Source organism: Bubalus kerabau, chromosome 10 (assembly GCF_029407905.1).
Source record: "Bubalus kerabau isolate K-KA32 ecotype Philippines breed swamp buffalo chromosome 10, PCC_UOA_SB_1v2, whole genome shotgun sequence".
NCBI lineage: Eukaryota > Metazoa > Chordata > Mammalia > Artiodactyla > Bovidae > Bubalus > Bubalus kerabau.
This window is the reverse complement of record NC_073633.1, coordinates 90,635,500-90,657,737: the sequence shown is the minus strand read 5'-3', so window position 1 is coordinate 90,657,737 and position 22,238 is coordinate 90,635,500. Positions and strand designations below refer to the sequence as shown.

At 51.5% G+C, this 22,238-nt stretch overlaps 1 protein-coding gene across 4 annotated transcripts; it reads left to right on the top strand.

Moving 5' to 3' along the window:
• The first annotated feature begins 1,168 nt into the window (after positions 1-1,168).
• Positions 1,169-17,402, top strand: ABCD4 (ATP binding cassette subfamily D member 4). Of its 4 annotated transcripts, XM_055538651.1 has the most exons (19): positions 1,169-1,346; positions 2,866-2,984; positions 3,146-3,273; positions 4,527-4,666; positions 6,219-6,335; positions 6,688-6,813; positions 7,454-7,504; positions 9,759-9,853; positions 10,111-10,232; positions 10,345-10,436; positions 10,620-10,709; positions 12,577-12,785; positions 12,962-13,053; positions 13,753-13,789; positions 14,156-14,205; positions 14,652-14,704; positions 15,021-15,097; positions 15,930-16,045; positions 16,205-17,402. In XM_055538651.1, exons 1-19 carry the CDS (start codon positions 1,309-1,311, stop codon positions 16,271-16,273), a joined length of 1,821 nt encoding a protein of 606 aa, XP_055394626.1. In that variant the 5' UTR covers positions 1,169-1,308; the 3' UTR covers positions 16,274-17,402. The 4 variants fall into 4 exon arrangements, with proteins under 4 accessions (XP_055394626.1, XP_055394627.1, XP_055394629.1 ...); XM_055538653.1 differs by lacking the exons at positions 1,169-1,346; positions 3,146-3,273; XM_055538652.1 differs by lacking the exons at positions 2,866-2,984; positions 3,146-3,273; positions 4,527-4,666.
• The last annotated feature ends 4,836 nt before the right edge of the window (positions 17,403-22,238 follow it).

Here is a 22,238-nt window from a genome sequence, read left to right as displayed (position 1 = left end):
CTTTCTCCTCCTGCTTTCAATCTTTCCCAGCATCAGGGTCTTTTCCAATGAGTTAGTTCTTCGTATCAGGTGGCCAAAAAGTATTGGAGTTTCAGCTTCAGCATCAGTCCTTCCAATGAATATTCAGGACTGATTTCCCTTAGGATTGACTGGTTGGATCTCCTTCTTGGACTCTCAAGAGTCTTCTCCAACACCACAGTTCAAAAGCATCAATTCTTCAGCGCTCAGCCTTCTTCACAGTCCAACTCACATCCATATATGACTACTGGAAAAACCATAGCTTTGACTAGATGGACATTGTTGGTAAAGTAATGTCTCTGCTTTTTAATATGCTAAGTTGGTTATAACTTTTCTTCCAAGGAGCAAGCATCTTTTAACTTCATGGCTGCAGTCACCATCTGCAGTAATTTTGGAGCCCCCCAAAATAAAGTCTGTCACTGTTTCCATTGTTTCCCCATCTATTTGCCATGAAGCGATGGGACCAGATGCCATGATCTTAGTTTTCTGAATGTTGAGTTTTAAGCCAGCTTTTTCACTCTCGTCTTTCACTTTCATCAAGAGGCTTTTTAGGGTGGTGTCGCCTTTATATCTGAGGTTATTGATATTTCTCCCGGCAATCTTGATTCCAGCTTGTGCTTCATCCAGCCCAGGATTTCACATGATGTACTCTGCATATAAGTTAAATAAGCAGGGTGACAATAAACAGCCTTGACCTACTCCTTTCCCGACTTGGAACCAGTCTGTTGTTCCATGTACAGTTCTACCTGTTGCTTATTGACCTGCATACAGATTTCTCAGGAGGCAGGTCAGGTGGTCTGGTATTCCCATCTCTTGAAGAATTTTCCAGTTTGTTGTGATTCATACAGTCAAAGGCTTTGGCGTAATCAATAAAGCAGAAGCAAATGTTTTTCTGGAACTCTCTTCCTTTTTCGATGATCCAACGGATGTTGACAATTTCATCTCTGGTTCTTGTATAATTCGAAACAGGTATAATTCGAATTACAAATACTTCGGTCACATTCTCCGCGGCTTCTTGCGTAAGTGCAATCAGTCCATATCCAGGAGAGGGCGCTCTAGGCGCCGGGTCGACAGACAGAGCTCTGGTTCTTTTAGAGAAGTCGGTCGCTTCCGGGAGTGGCTGCGTCGCCTGGCGCCGTCCTCTCTATCCGCCCGTCTCTGTGGTAGCCGGGTCCAGGCCCCGCCCCGAACCGGGGCCCCGCCCCTCTTCGGCAGGCAGCGCGCTCTTCGGACTCTGCCGGGAGCTGACCCGGGGGCTACCCGGCTCCAGCGTCGGTCAGATCCCTGTTCATGGCGATCCGGGGCCCCGCGCCCCGGCCTGGCGGCAGGTTAGCAGGGCGGCTGGGGAAGAGGGCCGGGCCTTGGGACGTCTTACTCGGGGCTGTTTGGGGAAAAGGTACAGCTACCTTCCAACTTCATAACATGCTGTGATTTTTCAAAAACTTTTTGTTCAACATTGTGTTTTTGAGATCGTGCATGCTATAGTAATCTAGTTTTCACTTCTGAGTGCTGGGTGGTGCTACGGTCTTGAGACTGCAGTTTACTTATACATTCTCCTAGTGATGGACATTCGGAGAAGGCAATGGCACCCCAGTCCAGTACTTTTGTCTAGAAAATCCCATGGACGGAGGAGCCTGGTAGGCTGCAGTCCATGGGGTCGCTAGAGTCGGACACGACTGAGCGACTTCACTTTCACTTTCATGCATTGGAGAAGGAAATGGCAACCCACTCCAGTGTTCTTGCCTGGAGAATCCCAGGGACGGGAAGCCTGGTGGGCTGCCGTCTATGGGGTCGCACCGAGTCGGACACGACTAAAGCGACGTAGCAGCAGCAGCAGCAGCAGTGATGGACACTTAGAATGCTTCGATTTTTCTTTGGATTGTTCACCCTAGGGTAGGATGCTTGGTCACACTTAATCCTGCTAAATTTGTTTTCCGGAGTGATCCCACCCAGTGTCCCAACACCACTGCCTAAAGATTCCTGTTTCCCCTCAGCCATCGACCCCCACCCATCCAGGGTTTGGTATTGTTTGGGTTTTCTAATGTGTATTAACTTAATCAGTGTAAGGTGGTATTCCATTGTGTTAACTTTCCTCTTTTAAGTATTTGCATTTCCCCTTATTTACGTCCTTTTCCCACTTTTCTGTGGATTTCCTGTCTTCTGCAGGAATTTCTGTATCCGCAGATTTTATTACCTTGTTTATTTTCCACTCTGCAAATTTTATTACCTTGTTTATTTTCCACTCTCCAAGTCTTTGAATCTATGGCACAATGTTGAACAAAAATACTTAATTCTAAGTTAAAGTTGTGAGTTTTCCTGCTTTTTAGTTTTTGATTTGGAGGTCTTATTTGAGAGTGGATGTAGCGGGTTTCCTTGTCTTGTGGCTAAAATTTCTTTATTAATTTAGCTATAGGTTTTTGGTAAATAACCTTTCATAGTGAAAGTGAAGTCTCTCAGTCATGTCCAACTCTTTGCAACCCCATGGCCTGTAGCCTACCAGGCTTCTCCGTCCATGGGATTTTCCAGGCAAGAATACTGGAGTGGGTTACCATTTCCTTCGCCAGGAGATATTCCTGACCCAGGGATTGAACCTGGGTCTCCCGCATTGTAGGCAGACGCTTAACCGTCTGAGCCACCAGGGAAGTCCTAACCTTTCACAGCATTTGTCAACTTAAAGAAATTCCTTTTTAATCCCCTGGTCTGTTCCCAGCCTACCATCTTCAGCATTTGTAAAACATTCTTTCTGTGTGGCCTCAGCCCCAACCCACAATAGGTGCAGATAAGTTTAGTCACTGCTCTCTAAGGCTCCGTTGTCCTCTTAGGCTTCCCTCTGCTTCTCTTCTTCAGACCCAGGTTAGATTTGCAATTTCTCCAGCGGTTCCTGCAGATACAGAAGGTTTTGTTTCCCTCTTGGTCATCACAGAGTGCCTTGATGTTCCTGATCCTTTTGTGTGTGGCCCTCCTGGGTGAGTGAATGAACCTAAGTTTGTGGGGTCCTTTTCCTTCTTTGGGGTGTTGATTACACAAAGATACAATAAGAAGCCTTCCTCTGACTTTTCTCACCCCTTTTTTTTTTTTACTGACGTTTACTTTTTTACTGACTCCTGACTCCTCCCCCTCCCGCCAGAACAACTGGTGATCTACCAGGTTGGCTTGATCCCCAGTCAATACTTTGGAGTCCTAGGAAACAAAGACTTAAATGGATTTAAGACCCTGACGTTCCTGTCTGTTTTGCTCATCGTCCTCAAATCCATGGTAAGGTCTTCTCCCCACATCTCTCTCCTCCTCCAGCCTAGTATGATGTCTGTCCAGTGCCCAGTGGGACTTAGCCATCAGGAAGCAGGAACCAAGCTGTGCGTGTGTGTTCCCTCCCTCTTCTGGGAACACCGGGTCAGAACTCTAGGCAGGGCATTGATCTTGCCGGTTGGCCCACATGAGACCAATTCCGCAACTGTTTTAAGCTCTTGGGGCTTGGCCACAGGGTTCTGGTTTAATTCAGCATTTAACAGAAAAGATCATTGTCGCTTCTGTTCCCAGAAGTCTTGCCTCAGGGAACTCAGAGCCCCTGAAAACCGGGCCCAGCAGCCAGAGCTGCTGCTGTCCTCTGATGCACTGTGACTGAGCCTGGCACTTGTCACATCTCCCAGCCTTTGCACCTGCTGCTTCCTCACGGAACGGCCTCCTCCCCCAATCCCTCATTCACTTGCTTAATGCCTGCTGACTTTTCAGGATTCCTCTGCTATCACCTCCTTCAGATCATCCTCAACTTTTCTTTCATGTTTCCTCCACCCAACTCCACCCCTTTGAATTACTAATCGGTTTTTTTTTTTTTTTTTTTTTTTTGCTGCACCATGAGGCACGTGAGATCTTAGTTCCCTGACCAGGGATCGAACCTGGGGCCCCCTGCTTTGGGAGCTTAGAGTCTTAGCCATTGGCCCACCAGGGAAGTCCCGTTAATCCTTTTGAGTTTACCTCTGCTCTAACACTCCTTACACCCTTGAGACTGTTTTTTCACTAGACTGTGAACTCACCGTTACCTCCCTCGTGCTTAGCATACAGAGGCTCCGTAAATGATGAGAGTAAGGGCTCTGCTAGGACTCAAGCCTAATGCTCTCTGTCAGGCTGCACTACCTGTTTTCTTGGGGAAGGCACTTCTCATCACACTTTGGCACTTCTGTTGGGTCTTCTGTCAGTAAGCACCTATGTATATAGAACCCTGTTCCAGGTTTGGGGGGACAGAAAAATAAGAACATAAATGGAAGAGAAGATACTGTCCCCAATCTCCAGAGGCGTGTGGGGGCTGGTCCTTTGGTGAAGGATTGAACAAATGAATGAATGAGGAAGGGAGGAATCCCATGACTTGAGGCTTTAACAGGCCCCAGTGCTGAGTGGACAGCCTTTGGGCTGGGACTGGTCGGCAGAGGCTTTCCGCCAGCCTGAGCTGAGAGCTGACGCTTGCAGGAAGAATTATGCATCTCTCCCTTCCCCTTGTCTCCCCCACTGCTCAGCTCAAGAGCTTTGACCAGTTCACCTGCAACCTGCTGTATGTGAACTGGAGGAAGGACCTCACCGAGCACCTCCACCGCCTCTATTTCCGCGGCCGTGTGTACTACACCCTCAACGTGCTGCGTGATGACGTCGATAACCCGTAGGCGCCCCCTGTCCGTCCTGGCCACCCTCTACGGGGTTCATCCATCTGGGCTGACTCAGCCCAGGAGAGGCCCTGCTGGGACCCCATGAGGTCATCTGCAGTTATCTGCAAATGTTGTTGCCCGGAGCCATGGGGGGGAGGGTGCTCTGCATGCCTGAGGAAGGGGACCTGAAAGAGGAGGCCAAGAGCAGCTCCCTTTTGTCCATGTCATATCCTGGGCCTCCAAACAAGGCACCCTCTGAAGACTGAGATAAAAGTCCTTGCTAGAAAAAAGCAAGAAAACGAGCGCTCTGATTTTTACCAGTAAAAAATTGCTGCTGTCTAGGACTCAGTCTGGGATGCCTGTCCCCATTCTGTCACCTCTCAGGTTCACTGAGTCCCAGGTTCCCTTACAGGTGAGGAAACTGAAGCCCAGAGAATGCAAGGGATTGGCCCAAGCTCACGCCTCTCTGGGAGTTAGGAGTCATTGTGGCCTTGGTGTTGGGATGGGACGTATGGAGTCTCTCTTCACATTCATTTCGTCCCGACTCACCACACTTCTAAGCTCTTTGTTGCCTGAGGTAACCTTTCCTCAGCTTATGCAGAGCTTTGCAGCAGAGGCTCTTGGGAGGCCCTGATGCTTCTTTTTTTTTTTTTTTTTTTTTAACGCTGCTAAGTCGCGTCAGTCGTGTCTGACTCTGTGCGACCCCGTAGATGGCAGCCCAACAGGCTCCTCTGTCTCTGGGATTCTCCAGGCAAGAATACTGGAGTGGGTTGCCATTTCTTTCTCCAATGCGTGAAAAGTGAAAGTGAAAGTCGCTCGGTCGTGTCCAACTCTTAGCAACCCCATGGACTGTAGCCTACCAGGCTCCTCCGTCCATGGGATTCTCCAGGCAAGAGTACTGGAGTGGGGTGCCATTGCCTTCTCCTTTTTTTTTTTTTTAAACTATTTATTTATTTATTTGGCTCCATGGGGTCTTAGTTGAGGCATACGAGCTTAGTCAACCTGTGGTATGTGGGATTTCGGTTCCCTGACCAGAGATCGAGCCTGAGAAACTGGTGGATTCTCAACCACTGGACCACCAGAGAAGTCCCACCCTGATGCTTCTTGACTTTCTCTTCTAGGCATCTACTCCATGGTTGAACCCGTCCAGAGCTTCCACAGCCACATAGCTAAAATGGGGGCGGGCTCCAGCTCGTGAGGGAGAGGTTGAGAGGAGTGAGATAAGCCGGATGGCTTTCCTGATCATCCAGAAACTCAGGTCACCCACCCTCAAGTCTTTCTTTGGCTCTGCTTGGAGCCAGCTCAGGCCCCTTGGGTGCTGGACCGTTCAGTTGCCATTTTTTTTCTGAGGGGTGGACAGAAGTGCCATAAGAAGCCACTTTCCACAACCCTGTTTGAAGATCCTAAGGGTCTCATTGCGTTTAGGAGACCAGCCCTTGCCTGGGTCCCTCTTCCCATGGAGTCGTTGCAAGGCAAGGTCAGAATAAGAGGTAGCCTGGAGCTGCCTTAGCTCTCACCCTAGAGCCCAGCTCCCTGGGTCCAGTCACTGTGTGTTGTTGGCTCCAGGGACCAGCGCATCAGCCAGGACGTGGAGCGGTTCTGTCGGCAGCTCAGCAGCATGGCCAGCAAGCTGATCATCTCCCCCTTCACCCTCATCTACTACACCTACCAATGCTTCCGGAGGTGAAGCCTCTCCTCTGCTGGCATGCCCCCCATCCTCCCCTGCCTGCTGGTTCCCCGGAGTCCCTCACTCACATGCCGGAGGGGAGTCTGCACTCCCGGGTCAGGGTCCAGAGAGGTCTTCCCTCCTTCCCACCTGCACCCAGAAAATCTTCCCATCTTGTGTGTTTGGACCCCGGCCCTCCCTTTGGCCCTTAATGTGTCACTGTCCAGGTACTGGGTGCCCCCACATAGGAGCAGAGGGCCCGCAGGGCTCTGAGATGGGACAGGGGCTGCCCAGAACGGGGGCAGGAGTCAGGGCCGAGGTCTGCGGGCATATGTCCCTCTCCACACGCTCCCTCTCTCCACCTTTCAGCACCAGCTGGCTCGGGCCTGTGAGCATCTTCGGGTATTTCATCCTGGGAACCGTGGTGAACAGACTGGTGATGGGTCCCATTGTGGCAAAGCTGGTGCAGCAGGAGAAGCTGGAGGGGGATTTCAGGTGTGTCTCCCTTGCTCCGGGGTTTCTGGGCCAGGCATAAGGCATAAGGAACGGGCTCTGGAAGAAGGCTGCCTGAGTTTAAATCCCAGTTATGCCAGTCACTAGCCATGCTCTTGGGGGAGGTCTTTAACCTCTCTAAACTTCCATTTTCCCATCTCTAAAATGGAGATGGTACTGTCCCTGATGGAGAGAATCATAAGGGGAATTAATGAGATGATACATGAGCAGCAGTGAGAACGGTGACTGATTGGCCCTCGTCACCATCATCCCTTGGCCTTCTCACACGCTTCTGTTCCAGACGCCCTCATTCAAGTCAGCCCGTGGATCTGGGCCCTGCTCTGCTCTTCCTGGCCGCCTCCTTCAGACCTGGCCCTGGGAGGAGGAGGGGCGGTGGCAGTTATGCACCTGTCTTCTCTGGAGCGAGGCAAGGGGCTGCCCTGTCTGCAGGGCTCCTGCCACCCCACCCAGGCCTGGGATTTCCCACCCTGTGACAGTTCAGGGAAGGGTTGGGCTGAAGCAGCCACAGTGTTAAAGGGGAGCGTGTTCCTCTTTGCCTGGAGGTCCTGTTGATCCAGGACTCTGAAAGGAGAGGGCCCAGTCCTGCCCACCGTCAGCACACATTTACCTCTGGTCTGCCCAGGTTCAAGCACATGCAGATCCGGGTGAATGCTGAGCCTGCTGCTTTTTTCAGGTGAGTCTCCTGAGATAGTTGCCCATCTGATTCATCAGAACTGATCGGGGAGATAGATGGCAGAGAAGGCAAGGTGAATCATACAACCCTCCCACTATCGCCAAGGCCGGGGGCCAGTCATCCTCACACTTGGCTGTGACCCTCTCCCCGTGTGTCTCACTGTCCTCATCTGCCTCATCCTTCTGTCCATGGCTTTGCTTCTGAAACAAGTCCTTCCTCCTCTTGGTGTAGTGTGGGGCAGAATTTGTTTTTAGAGTGAATTGAGTGCCTGCTTCATTATCTTGCTGATGACTATAAGGCATTGCCTCTGTTTTTCTGTCTGTAAAAAAGTGGCTTTCCACCAGTGCCCAAAGCCCAGTGACATCCACAGCTGATCCTGCGTCTCTGTAGCATGGGAGGGAGTGGAGCCTCTCAGATTAGAAGACCTGCCCCCCACAGACTCTGTCCCGACAGCTGTGTTGTGAAATCCCATTCCTTCCCCTGTGGCCACGGCAGGTCCCTGAACTCTGCCTCCTGTAAGGACTCTGGACTCTTGTTTGGATTGATAGTAAGGGCCCAGAGGTTTGTGTTTAAGGAATGGAAGTTTGTCCTTGGATCACCTGGATCTAATAGCCCCAGGACTTTGCTCTTCTGTCCATCTCTGCTGTAGTTTGTAGCTGCCACGACTTGGGGGGCACCAAGAGTTTCAGGAGTCTATGAGAGAGGTTGAGGGGCTTCCCAGGTGATGCTAGTGGTAAAGAGCCCACCTGTCAATGCAGGAGATGAAAGAGATGTGGGTTCGATCCCTGGGTCAGGAGAATCCCCTGGAGGAGGGCATGGCAACCCACTCCAGTATTCTTGCCTGGAGAATTCCGTGGGCAGAAGAGCCTGGCTGGCTACAGTCCATAGGATCCCAAAGAGTTGGGCACAACTGAAGCAACTTAGTATGCACTCAGCATACCTGAAAGAGGTTTGTTGTGGGGAGCAGGTGTAGCTGTTAGTTAGTTCAGTCGCTCAGTCGTGTCGGACTCCCTGCGACCCCATGAATTGCAGCACGCCAGGCCTCCCTGTCCATCACCAACTCCCGGAGTTCACTCAAACTCAGGTCCATCGAGTCGATGATGTCATCCAGCCATCTCATCCTCTGTCATCCCCTTTTCCTCCTGCCCCCAATCCCTCCCAGCATCAGAGTCTTTTCCAGTGAGTCAACTCTTTGCATGAGGTGGCCAAAGTACTGGAGTTTCAGCTTTAGCATCATTCCTTCCAAAGAACACCCAGAATTGATCTTTAGAATGGACTGATTGGATCTCCTTGCAGTCCAGGGGACTCTTTCAAGAGTCTTTTCCAACACCACAGTTCAAAAGCATCAATTCTTCAGCACTCAGCTTTCTTCACAGTCCAACTCTCACATCCATACATGACCACTGGAAAAACCTTAGCCTTGACTAGACGGAGCTTTGTTGGCAAAGGTATAGCTGGGCCTGTGCTAAATTGTTTTTGGATTCTGCAACCTCTGCTCATGAAGCTTTGGGCCCTGGGGCAAGCAGGTTGGTTCTTGGGGCTCTGAGTTTGTTCTCCTGCAGCCTCTCTGTCCTTGATACTAAATCTGTAACTCCTTCTCTGTCCTCCCCTAACCTTTCTGCTTGGAGAATTTCTGCCCATCCTTGAAGCTTGAAGTCACCGTCTCCTGGGCGCCTTCCCAGACTCCCTTAGTGATCAGGCCTGTTTGCTTCCATAGTCCTGCAGACACACGGCTTATGTAACACTTTCCATATGTTCCAGGTGAAGAAGGCATGCATTTGCCTGCCGGGCTGTTTTATCCACCTCTGTCTGGCTGACTAGCACCAAGCCTGCCACCTAGTGACTGCTCAGTGTATATTTGTTTAATAACAGCAGTTTTTTTATCGGGAGCCACTCATGTCTGGCGCTTTCAATTCAGAAATTTTCATGTTAGCCTATTACATAGGTTTTATAAGCTCCATCTCATAGATGAGTAAACTGACACTCAGAGGCTTAATAACCTGTCAGTGTTACCCAGCTAGTCACTGGCCAGAGCCAGAATTTGAACCAGGTCTGCCCACTATCGAGTTCCTGTTGTTTCCACAGGCAATACCAGGTTGAATGAATGCAGCAATGGCTGACTGCTAGTGGCCAAAAGGGTCTGCAGGAAAGATCACTTGGGTGGGCCTGGTCCCGAAAGGGGAGTGTGAGGAGCCTGGCTCTCGAGTGTGAGAGGCTCTCTAGACCCGGTGGACATCCCGGCCTTTATCATCAGGGCTGGTCACGTGGAGCACATGAGGACAGACCGCAGGCTGCAGCGACTCCTGAAGACCCAGAGGGAACTGATGTCCAAGGAGCTCTGGCTGTACAGTAGGTGCAGGAAGTCCGGAGGCAGGAACCACGGGGCGGGGATAGTCTATGGCACCCGCCGCCCCGCCCCCCCCCCCCCCCCCCCACCAAGCCCCTCCTCCCTCTCTGCACTGATCAGCTTGCCTTTGCTGTGAGTGTCCTCAGGAAAGTGAGAATCCGGGAAATCACTTGAGACACCGCTTGGCCTCCTGTTCCCCTTGGAGCACACACGCTCAATGCCTGGGTCTCTCACCCTGGGTCTCTTGTGTCTTCTGCAGTCGGCATCAACATGTTTGACTATCTGGGCAGCATCCTGAGCTACATCGTGATCGCGATCCCCATTTTCAGTGGAGTCTACGGAGACCTGAGCCCCACAGAGCTCAGCAGCCTAGTCAGCAAGGTAAGCCTCCCTCCTGGGGAACGCCCCCCCACCCCGCCCCCGGTCATACTTGCTCCCCTGCCCTTCGGCCTCGGAGTCAAGGCCTGGGCTCTCTGCCCTCTATCCTGCCCAGAACGCCTTCGTGTGCATGTATCTCATCAACTGCTTCAGCCAGCTCATCGACCTCTCCACCACGCTCTCCGACGTGGCGGGCTACACACACAGGTGAGGCTGCCTCCGGCCCCGCCGGGTCCTGAGCAAAGTGTGTGCTGCTGGGAGAAGTAGCCAAGGGGAAAATAAAAGAGCAGAAAAAAACCTCACCAAATACTCGTGGGTGTGAGAGGAAGAAAGGAGAAAGGCCTTCACCGGGGCCCCTAGACCCTCCTTAGGCTTTCACTTCTTGCCCAGGATCGGGGAGCTTCAGGAGACCCTGCTGGACATGACCCTGAAGTCACAGGATGGGGAGTTTCTGGATGAGAGCCAGTGGGACTTGGCCAGGTAAGCCCTGGGCCGGCAGCACAGTGATGGACCATGCGGGCCATGGAACCGCCCCGGAGCCTGGCCCTTTCCCAGCTGGCAGGAGAGTCCGGCCGAGCAAATGAAAGAAACCGTGTCGTGTGCAGGCACGCTGTAAATGTTCACCATCTGTGTCACGGTTGCAGCATCTGTGTTCATTTAGACCATCCTCCCACCCGACGGAAGCAAAGTGCACACAGCTGCCTGGGCCTGAGCTAACGAAACTCCAAATAGCATCCCTCCTCTTCCTTTCTTCCCTCTTCCTCCTACAGAGCCCTGCTCCACCCGCCCCTTTCCTTGGGGCCTGTCTGTTCTTTGTCCCCGCACAGGCTCAGAGGTGTCTTCATTCATGTATCCTTGAAGGCTCTGGGATGTTTCTGACCTTTCTGGGCACTGAGGATTTGTCTCGCATCCTCACTTTTCTTGAGCAGATTACCTAACCGCTCTCAATATCTGCATATCCATAAGGAAGATGTTCATGGAACCTTCGTCTTAGGGTTGTTGTGGGGATTGGGTCTCCTGGTTCATAGGAGGTGGTTTGGATGGAGGCCGCAGAGTAAGCTTTGAAAAATGGAAACAGGCTGAATTTCAAGAACTATGCTCAACTCTCTTCTTAGGAGCTAACACCTTAACTGTTGCCTCTGTTAAGAATGAAAACTTCATGCATCTCTGAACCCAGGGACTGGGGTGGGCTACTGGGGCAGGGACTGTAGGAAACTGGAGTTGCTGTTCTGTGGGGAAGATGGGCATCCACGGAGAGCCAGAAACTCCAGAATGGGTTAGTATTTCCATTCCCCTTCTGACCTTCAATCGCACTGTGAGGCTGTGAAAACTTCTTGACATTAGAACTAGACAGATGCAGCTCTGTGCCCCTGAGGCAGATACTTAGCCACCGGACTCAGTTTCCTTATCTGCCAAGAGGGGATAACCGCTTTGGTGCCTGGCTGGTAAGACTGATTAAGATCAGTCAAGGGCAGGACTTGGCCCAGCCTGCCATGGAGTACATGCCCAGACCACCTCTCTCAGTTTGCCAGGGCTACCATAGGACACCCATAGCTACCATAGCTACCCACCGTAAACTGGGTAGCTTAAAGAGCAGAAGTTTATTTCCTCATAGTTCTGGAGACTGGAAGTCCAAGGTCAAGGTGGCAGCAACATTGGTTTCTCCCCAGGCCTTTCTTCTTCACTTGCAGGCGGCTGCTTTCTCACGGCGTCCTTCCATGGCATTTTCTCTGCTTGTTCGCCCCCTGGTGTGTCTCTCCCTCTTCTTAAAAGGACAGCAGTCCTACAGGATTAGGGCCCTACCCTCACAGCCTCTTTTGAATGTACTCACCTCTTACAGCTTAGTTGGTAAAGAATCCGCCTGCAATGCAGGAGACCCTGGTTCAATTCCTGGGTCAGGAAGATCTGCTGGAGGAGGGATAGGCTACCCACTCCAGTATTCTTGGGCTTCCCTTGTGGCTCAGCTGGTAAAGAATCTGCCTGCAATGCGGAAAACTGGGGTCCGATCCCTGGGTTGGGGATATCCCCTGGAGAAGGGAAAGGCTACCCACTCCGGTATTCTGGCCTGGAGAATTCCATGGACTGTGTAGTCCTTGGGGTCACAGAGTCGGCATGACTGAGCGACTTTCACTTTCACCCCTTTCAAGACCCTGTCTCCAAATGCAGTCACCTTCTGAGGTACAAGGATTGGAACTTCAGCATATGATTTCTGAGGTCACAATTGAGCCCATGGCGGCCCCTCCCCCAGTCTGGAGGTGATTCGCCCCCGAGGAGAAGGGGCTCCCCTACTCCCAGCAGTACTGACAGTGCTTATCTCCCCCTCATCTCCTCCCTTCTCGGACCCCAGGGACCTGGGAGGGCCAGCAACAGAGCCAGCAGATGCAGCTTTCCTCCTCGAGCGGGTCTGCATCTGCGCCCCCTCCTCTCACAAACCCTTAATCAAGGACCTGAGCCTGAAGATCTCTGAGGGACAGAGCCTGCTCATCACAGGCAACACGGGCACCGGCAAGACCTCCTTGCTCCGGGTTCTGGGCGGCCTCTGGGCGAGCGCACGGGGTGAGGACCAGCCTGGCCCATCTCTGAGCCAGCCTTGGCCTGGGGGGTTGGGGTGCATGTGTGTGCGTGTGGGTATGTGTGTGCATCTGTCTGTAAGGATCAAGCCTCTTGGAGGAGAGTGAGGAGCAGTTACCTTTCAGAAGATGCCCAAACAAAGGTTTCTGTGGGCCCTACAGGCTCAGTGCAGATGCTGGCGGACTTTGGACCCCACGGGGTGCTGTTCCTGCCCCAAAAGCCTTTCTTCACTGATGGGACCCTTCGGGAGCAGGTCAGCCCGGGGCCCACTCCTCCCACCCCACCCCACCTCCCAACCTGGCCCTGGTAGGGTGACAGGTCTCAGCCCTAGAGAGCTGATGCAGCAGGCAGGGCATAAATGAACCATGCCTAGCAAGTGAGGGCAAGGACCTCGAGCTCTAAGCCCACCTGGTAGCATCGACCACAGGTGCTGGCCCAGCGGGGCAGGCCTGCTGTCCCTGGCTAGGGACTGGAGGTCTGAGCCTGGGGTGAGGGAGGGATTGGGGTGGGCATATAAATCAGCAGTGAGAGCTGTTGGCCAGGTACGGGGAACAAGCAGGGTTCACGCTGTAGCAATTTTTAAAACAATGATAACACATCAGGTTGTTTTTTCTGGTCCCCATGCTCCAGCAGGTCTAAATGGTAGCTGCCAGACTGCTCCTGTTTTATATTCACATCTGTGGGTCAGGCCATGTACTCAGGGCAGCTCCCGGAGGCAGGCTAACCTGTGGGGGCCATAAGCCAAATATCACACATATTTGTTGAGCACCAGCTTGGATTCTGGGGGCCCTCCTTGCTGTCTGTAAGCCCAGCTCCTCAGCCAGAATGCTGCTTCCTCTTCTCGGGTGGAGAGGAGCCTGGTCTCTGGCGGTTCCTGTCTCCGAGCGAGGGTGGGCTGTGTGCCGTCCCACCTCTCCTTGGCCCTTACCCCAGGCCCCTGTGGTTTTATCAGGTGATATATCCCCTGAAGGAGATCTACCCGGACTCAGGTGAGCTGGGCCCCCTCGGGACATGTCCCCCATCCCACTGTTCCTTCTCTGCCTGTTGGGGGAGGCCCCCCACCAGGCTGCTGGTTTCTGGTTGGGTCCCGTCCACCACCTTCTCTGACTGGTTACTGTTTCAGGGTCTGTACCCTGACCTCACCTTGTTCTGTCTGCCCCCTGCAGAGGAGAGACACCCATGGGAGGAAGGGGCGGATCACATCCTTCCCTGGCCCTTCCCTAGTGTATTAAGTGCTGTAACCTGTCGCTCAGAGCCCTGGCCCCCATTCTGGTGCCCCACCTCTGCCCGCCCCCTGTCATGGTGCACCCCATCTATTCTGGCCGCCCAGAGGCACTGACTTCTGCGTCTTGCAGGTTCTACTGATGATGAGAGGATCATGAGGTTCTTGGAGCTGGCAGGCCTGGTAAGTGAGGGCAAGGACCCTGAGGTCCAAGCCCACCTGGTAGCACCGACCACACAGGTGCCAGCACAGCGGGGCCAGCCCTGCTGTCCCTGGCTGGGGTCTGGAGGTCTGAGCCTGGGGCGAGGGAGGGGAGTAGGGGTGGGCATATAAATCAGCAGTGGGAGCTGTTGGCCAGGTACGGGGAACAAGCAGCGTTCACTCTGTAGCAATTTTTAAAACAATGATAACACCATGTCAGGTAGCTTTTTCTGGTCCCCACACTCACGCAAGTCTAAACAGTAGCTGATGGACTGCTTCTCTCTGCTTTGGGCAGACTGCTCGCCCAGCCCCTGCTTGCTAAGCTGCCAGGGGTAGATGTATGTGGTGGGACTGAGGCGGTCCTCAGGATTGGAGGAGGCAGGGATGGGCCCTTCCATGGACCCATCGTTCCCTCTGGTGTGTTACAGTCCAGCTTGGTGGCAAGGACAGAGGGTCTGGACCAGCAGGTCGATTGGAACTGGTAAGGAGGATGTTGGGGTGCTCCAGAGACAGCTCCCCCAAAGATAGTGGCTCCCAGGGGTCCTGGCAAGGGATGAACTGACTCCTGACCCCAAATCCCAGGGCGTTGCTTGCCCATTAGGGGCCTGGTTCATGTCCTTGCATACAGAGTTTTGGCCTTGTCTCGTGTGGGCAGTGGGGCTCTAGTGGGAAAGTGGGGGGGCGGGTATGGGACAGTCTATCTACAGTGAGAGCCTCTTCCTGCCCAGACCATTCTGTGCAGAAGCCAGGCTATATGTTCCTTCCTCCAGCCGGCCTCTCCACTTCCCTTTCTGCAGGTACGATGTTCTGTCCCCGGGAGAGATGCAGAGGCTCTCCTTTGCCCGGCTCTTCTACCTGCAGCCAAAGTACGCAGGTGAGGTTCGCCCTGTAGGCGCGTGTGCCGTCCAGGTACTGTGTGCACTCAAGGTGTAGCGGCGTGTGATTCAAGTGCACCTGGAGAGTCATGGGTACGGGTAGGAGAGCACACCTGTGCCTGGCCAGGCGTCTCTGTCCCTGCCGAGGGGACAGCAGAACTCTGCCCATGAGGCGGCCGTGCTTGGCATCCTCAGGTATAGATAAAACCGCTCAGTCGCGTCTGACTCTTTGTGACCCTTTGGACTGTAGCCCACCAGGCTCCTCTGTCCGTGGGGTTTTCCAGGCAAGAATACTGGAGTGAGTTGCCATTTCCTCCTCCAGGGGATCTTCCCACTCAGAGATCAAACCCGAGTGTCCTGCATCACAGGCAGATTCTTCGGCACTGAGCCATCTGGGAAACCCCCGTATATTAAACTACCGAGTCTTAGGCTTTGAGCCAGTGTAGCGGCTGGAGGCAGCCTTGAAAGGGCTTCTGAATTTGGTCCTCAGATTCTGCCCTCTCCCCAGCCGTACCTGGCAGAGAGATGGCAGGTATGAACTTTTCTAGGAACTGAGGGAACTAGGATTTCTCGGGTTGAGTGGTCCAAGGCAGTGGCTGGTATTCATCCATAGGAAGCTGAAGGATTTTGTCCCGCTGCTGGCAGTGGCTTCCCACATGAAGCCTCACCCTCCCTTCCTTTGGCCCATGGTCTCCCCAAGGCAGGGCTCCTGGAAGGCAGAGCAGTTTTCAGCCTCTCATCAGGTCCCAGCCAGAGGTGGGCGTGGGCTGGAGGAGCAGCAGAGCTGGGTGGACCGCAGGCCCCGCATCTCCCCGCTGGTTCTGTCCCCAGTGCTTGATGAAGCCACCAGTGCCCTGACCGAGGAGGTGGAGAGCGAGCTGTACCGCGTCGGCCAGCAGCTGGGCATGACGTTCATCAGCGTGGGCCACCGACGCAGCCTCGAGAAGGTACCCGTGCCCACAGGATGGCCTGAGGACCAGGAAGAACCCCAAGGCTGGGCCTGGCAGGGCGCCCGCGGAATGGGGAGTGGGGATGGCAGAGTGGGCAGGGGGTCGATCACAGCCAGGGCAGCCTGATCGCCGCGTGGTGGTGGTGGTCTCTTGTAGTTTCACTCCTTGGTTCTGAGACTCTGTGGAGACGGAAGGTGGGAGCTGACCAGAATCAAAGTGGAATGAAGCCAAGGCTGGGCACCAGAAGGAGAGCCAAGCTCAGGAGGTCAGGTCCCCAGGAGAGACCAGGAGGGCTGGCGGGCGAGGAAGGAGCCCCAGGTTTGCCTCGCAGTGTGGGGAACGCCGGCGGCAGTGGGCTCAGCCCACGTGTGAGCCTCCACACCCCTCATCCTGCCAGCGTGCCTCCTGCTACCTCAGCCACCGCTTTGTACACTTGAAATGCTGATCACTTACATATAACCTCAAACCACGTTTTCTAAAGAAAACGAAGTGTGGGATCTATAAGCGATGAAGGGTCGGGGCTACCCCTGGTGGCTCAGTGGTAAAGAGTCTGCCTGCCAACGCAGGAGACATGGGTACAATCCCTGATCTGGGAAGATCCCACATGCCGTGGAACAACTGAGTCTGTACACATCAACTATTGAACATGTGCTCTAGAGCCCATGCTCCACAACAAGAGAAGCCCATGCACGACAACTAGAGAGTAACCCCTGATCACAACCAGAGAAAACCTGCATACAACAATAAAGACCCAGCACAGCCAAAAAGAAAAAATAAATAAATGAATAAATACAAATTAAAAAAAGAGATGAAGGGTCGAAATGGAAGAGTGTATTGGACTTGGGAGTCAAGACAGCCAGGAGTCTTTTAGATCACTGAGTTTTGCCATAGGAGACTTTAATCAGCTATATAAATTTTATAACTTTTTTAAAGAAAAGATAAACCTTTTTTCAACATGTAGCTTTCCCATTTTCTCTTTCTTCATAAGATGATCTTTTTTTTCTTTTTTGTGGCCACACATACAGCGTGTGGGATGCAGGATCCATGTGGGATGCAGGATCTTTGTTCCCCATCCAGGGATCAAACCCATGTCCCCTGCAGTAGATGTGCCGGGTCTTAACCACTGGACCACCGAGAGGTCCCTAAGATGATCTTTTTAGTTGACTCTCCAAACTTGTCTTTGAGACCCTGGAGGGCCAGAGCAGGACTCTCCGTTGTGCTGAGCCTTCTGCCCCTGGTCGTTCACTGGCATCTCCCCAGTTGCCAGTTGTCCCTCAGCCACTAACCTCAAGGGCCCTTCTGCTGTTCTAATCTCAACCCAGATGAAAATAAATGTCTAATATTTTTAAGTTAACTCATTTCCTTAAATGCATTTTTAAAGAAAAGTTTACACTTGATATAAATAGAAAGTAACTAAAAATTAATACAAATGGTGCTATGAAATGACAGCCCAATACTGTGCCTACACATGAGACTTGGTGTCTGTACACAAGGAGGTTAAGGGATGTTACTGTGGAGTCAGACACACTAGCACCCATCTATTCCCCTTAATAGATGTGGGGAAATGGAATAAGAACCACAAGGCTACAAGGGATGATTTCCTTTGTATAAGACGAGGTTATTTCATGCCTGTTGATATCACTGGAAATGATCCCAGACGTGCGGTCGAGTCCCAGACGTGGGGAAATGCTGCCCCGGGTAACAAGTCATCCCCCCGCCTCCACCCCATGGCTTAGCTTGCACAGAGGCCTGGAGCCTATTCTCAGCTCCACCCCTTGAGGGCACTAAAGCAGTGTGTCCAGGTGCTGAGGGGCTGAGAACTCTGGGTTGGGCACCTGGAGTGCCCAGTCCCCAGTGAAGCCTCCATAGGAACCTACAGGATGTCAGTGCTGAGAAGGCCCATGGCAGCCCTTCTCTCCGGGGTGAAGGGGACCGTCAAGGTCAGCGTCTGCTTCAGGAACCTTCCCAGACTTGACTCTCCCAAACCATATCCTGCCGAGCACTCTTCTGGCCTCTGTTCAGACACTGCTAGCCTTGGGGGACGTCCATCCTCAGACCCCTCCAACTGAGGAGAGATCTCCCCTAGGCCAAGGGGAAGCCTGTCTCCTTCAGGAGCGCCCTGACTCCCACCCCTTGGGCATGTTTTAAATTGTGGGGTTTGGGTGTGGGAGGACTCCCTCTCTGGTTTAATTTCTGGACTTTTCTCAATATAGCAGAAGCTCCGCTTAGCCTTTCTGTGACAGCCTTGCTTCACTGATTTACTTCGTCCTCATAAGCTCCAACTCTTAAGCGTTTTTCACAAGTGCTGCTGCTAGCAGATTATTATAGAGACCAAGTTTGTTCCTCTGCCTCAAACATGTTTCCCACACTGTTTCTGTTCTTAATACTCAAGTACCCAGTGTTCTCCCTTGCAGAAACTCTGCCAAGAGAAAGCTGTTCTTAGGGGCAAACCGTACGCTTTTCCATCACCCATCTCAGAGATGGTACTGAGAGTTGTAGATGAATTGATACAAACCTGCATGAGGAGAAGTCAGGTATTGTGTCCTTATGAAGAGGACCAAAGTGTTTATTTTAAATGTTTTAAAATAAGCCAGACAGATGATTTCCCAAACATAGGTCTCATTCTGCTGCCCAGGGCTCTACACAGACCCACGTGGATAATCCATAGAAATGTTATATACATCAGTCTTCTGAAGAGTCCTGGAGCCATGGGACAGGGCAGAAAAGCAATCTTTTGTCATCTCCATCAAGTATCTGCTTACCTACCACATCCACTTGTGTACCACCCCAGTCATTTTGGGATGAAGGATGATATACCAGTCTCTGTTCTGCCACAGCCCACAGGGAACTGTGCTCTGTGTTCTGGGGACAATCTCCCAGGAAGCCAAAGAGCAATGCTGAGTGCCCTCTGTAAAAACTGCCTTTCCAGAAACATTGTCTTGTTCCTGACATCCCGTCTAGGTGTCGGAATGATGCATGGGCCTGGGCTAAAGCCTAGGTCAGGAAGGAACTCCTGGAGGCACAAGGAGTTGTCAGGAGAACCCGTGCCTGGAGAATAAGCTAGCTGAAAGGGAGCCCAGGACTGGGGGGCTGTTGAGACTGCCCTGCCAAGGAGGTAGGGAAGTGTAGACAGGGCTCAGGCAGGGGACATGTGCTGGGGAACACTGTCCTTAAACCCCTGGCAGGATGAGGCTGGGTAACTGGCCAGTGAATTTGCCCATCTGTAGGTAGTTAAGGGTTTTGAAGGTCAGATGCCTCTGGGGGCAGTTTCCATGGGAAAGTCTGAAGACAGGGCAGAGACTTTTACCTAGTGACAGCTCAGACCAGGCCCCAGACCCAGAACTGCCAGATCTCAAGGGATTAAAGGAGGAAATAGACAAGACTCAGTCCTGAATCGGCGAAGGGATTTGTGCAGAGCTTGCATGCTTAAGGGAAGCCCAGCTCCCGCCACATTTTCTTAAGAACCCTGTGAGGAAGATGCTTCCTTTTCTTTCCTTTTTACCCCTGTTGAGGGCTCAGGCTCTAGGGCCTGAAATGACTTAAGAATCTCCAGTTCAAAGCAGAATTCCTGAGCCCCTGCCCCGCCCCCACCTGCTGCATTCATCTTGCCCATCTCAGGGATGGCGCTTCCACTGTCAACCCTGAGCTCAGGCTAGAGACCTGAGACCCTCCAGACCTTACCCATATCCAGTCCATCACTATGTCCGTGGGTTCTGCTTCCAGAATACATCTGACATCCGCTCCTGCCATCAGCATCTCCACCGGGACAACTGTGGCTGCCCCGTCCCTGGTCTCTCTGACACTTCTCCCAACCACATTCTCCACAAAGCAGCCTGAGGGACCTTAAAAATGCAGACTAGCTGCTCATTACATTAAAGTCCAAAATACTGAGCCTGCAAGGCTGCATTCTCATCCCTGTCCTTGGGAGCCCATTGACCTCTGTGTCAGGGATGGGCCAAGCTGGGCCAAGTTGCTCCTGCTGAGAGCTTTGTTCCCCATGCATTCCTGGAAGCACACAAACTCCCAAGACTGACTCAAGGAGAAGCAAAATCTGAATAGATCTGTAACAAATGACTGAATTCATAATCAGAAACCTCCTAGCCGATGATCTGAAGGCCAGTGGCTTCACTAGTAAATTCTACCAAACAGTTAAACAGTGTTTCATATCAGTCCTCAAAATATGCCAGAAAATAGAAGCAAAAGGACACTTCCTAACTCATTCTATTAGGTCAGTATCCCCCTTCACCAAAGCCATATAAAGACGTTACAAGAAAACTGCAAACAAATATCCTTTATGAATATAGATGTAAAGATTCTCAACAAAATACTAGTGGACAGAATCCAGCCGTATATTGAAAGCATTATACATCATGATCAAGAGAGATTTAGCCCAGGCATGGCAGGGTAGTTCATATGAAAATCAATCAATGTAATACACCAGTAGAATGAAGGGGAAAAACCATATGATCATCTCAATTGGCAATTGGTGCAGGAAAAGCATTTGATAAAATCCAACCCTCTTTTATAATAAAAGCACTCGATAGACTAGAAGGAAAGGAAATTTCCGAAACATGATAAAAGACATATATAAAAACCCTACATCATACTCAGCTGGTGAAAGAATGAAAGCTTTCCCATTAACATCAGGAACAAGACAAGAATGACTGCTTTTAGCACTCTTATTCATCATTGAGATTCTGGCCAGAGCAGTTAGTCAAGAAAAATAAAAGGCATCAAAGTTAGAAAGCAAGAAATAAAGCTATTTGCAGATGACATGATGGTATATTTAGAAAATCCTAAGGAAAAAAGACTACCCAAAATATATCAAAGTCAACAAGGTTGCAGGATACATATGCAAAAAATCAGTTGTATTTCTGTATACTGGCAATGGACAAAGTGAGAAGGAATTAAGAAAACAATTTTATTTACAATAACATCAGAAAGAATAAAATTCACCAAGGAGATGCAAGATTTGTACTCTGAAAATATAAAACACTGCTGAGGGACTTCCTTGGTGGTACCTTGGTTAATACTCTGCACTTCCACTGCAGGGGGCACAGGTTTGATCCCTGGCCAGAGAACTAAGATCCCACATGCTGTGAGAAGAAAAACAATTACTGAAAGAAAATAATGTAATGAATTACCCGAATGAACAATTTGGCCAGCTCACTGCAATAGACCACCTAAGCCTGGGAAGAAACACTAGGAAGTTTCTTTGAGAAATTGGGGTATTCGAAAATGACCCTGTGTACTAGGGATTTTAGAAAGCTGCATGCATGGCCAGGACAGGATGCATGTTCAAAATAGACCTGAGAAGACCCTAAGCTTTCACCTCTGGCTGGTCGCTGGGCCTGGTCGAAACAGGAAGTAAAGGTTAAAGCAGAGTTATAAGCTGCTCGCTAAGTGTTACAGGAGTGGACAGCAAAGAGCCAGCCTATAAAGACTGGAAGAGATGAGTTGTTTGTTTTTAGCTTCTGGTAAAAATTGTGAAAAATACTAGTCAAACAGAGACTTCAAATGAACACACATGACCCGGGATGACAGTCTTCACAAAAATAGTTGGGGAAAGTTATTAAACAGATGACTGCTGTCTTCAATAATCAAAAACGGTAACCTCTGAGAAAGGGAGAGAAACTGATTTCCAGGGTTACCATATTATAATATTCAAATGCTCAGTTTTCAACAAAGAAAAATATACAAAGAAACAGGATTTTGACCACTCAAAGCAGGGGAAAATGGGCAGAAACCATCCCTGAGGAAGCCCAAACATTGGACTTTTTAGACAAATGCTTTAAAGTGACTGTAATATGCTCAAATCGCTACAGGAAACCCCAGAGCCGGTTCTAGCTTTGGCTCTAGTGCCAGCGCTGGCAGCTCGCACTGACTCTCCATCTGGAGCTGGTACTGGAGCTGGAGCTACAGCTGAGTGTAGCCCTGCAGCTGGCGTGCGAGCTGGTACAGGGACTGGCGGGGCCTCTGCACTGGCTCTGTCCTGTCGCTGGCCCTAGCTCTGGCATTGGTGTTAGGGCGGCGACTGGAGCTGGTCCCAGCTCTGGACTTGCCAAGGGCTCTATTGTTGGCTCTAGCTCTGGAGCTTGGGCTAAAGCTAGTGCTGGTACATGCCACGTATCTTTCCTCCTCCACTGCTCGCTTGACATTTCTGGATAAAGAGGACAGAACTGGAGAGGAG

What these genes read in the sequence shown, in the direction of transcription:
- ABCD4 (XM_055538651.1), top strand. Translation starts at nt 1,309, where the DNA reads ATGGCGATCCGGGGCCCCGCGCCCCGGCCTGGCGGCAG. An exon ending in CGTGATGACGTCGATAACCC is followed by an intron (nt 4,667 to 6,218) that starts GTAGGCGCCCCC and finishes TGTTGGCTCCAG; the next exon opens with GGACCAGCGCATCAGCCAGG. An exon ending in ACCTACCAATGCTTCCGGAG is followed by an intron (nt 6,336 to 6,687) that starts GTGAAGCCTCTC and finishes TCCACCTTTCAG; the next exon opens with CACCAGCTGGCTCGGGCCTG.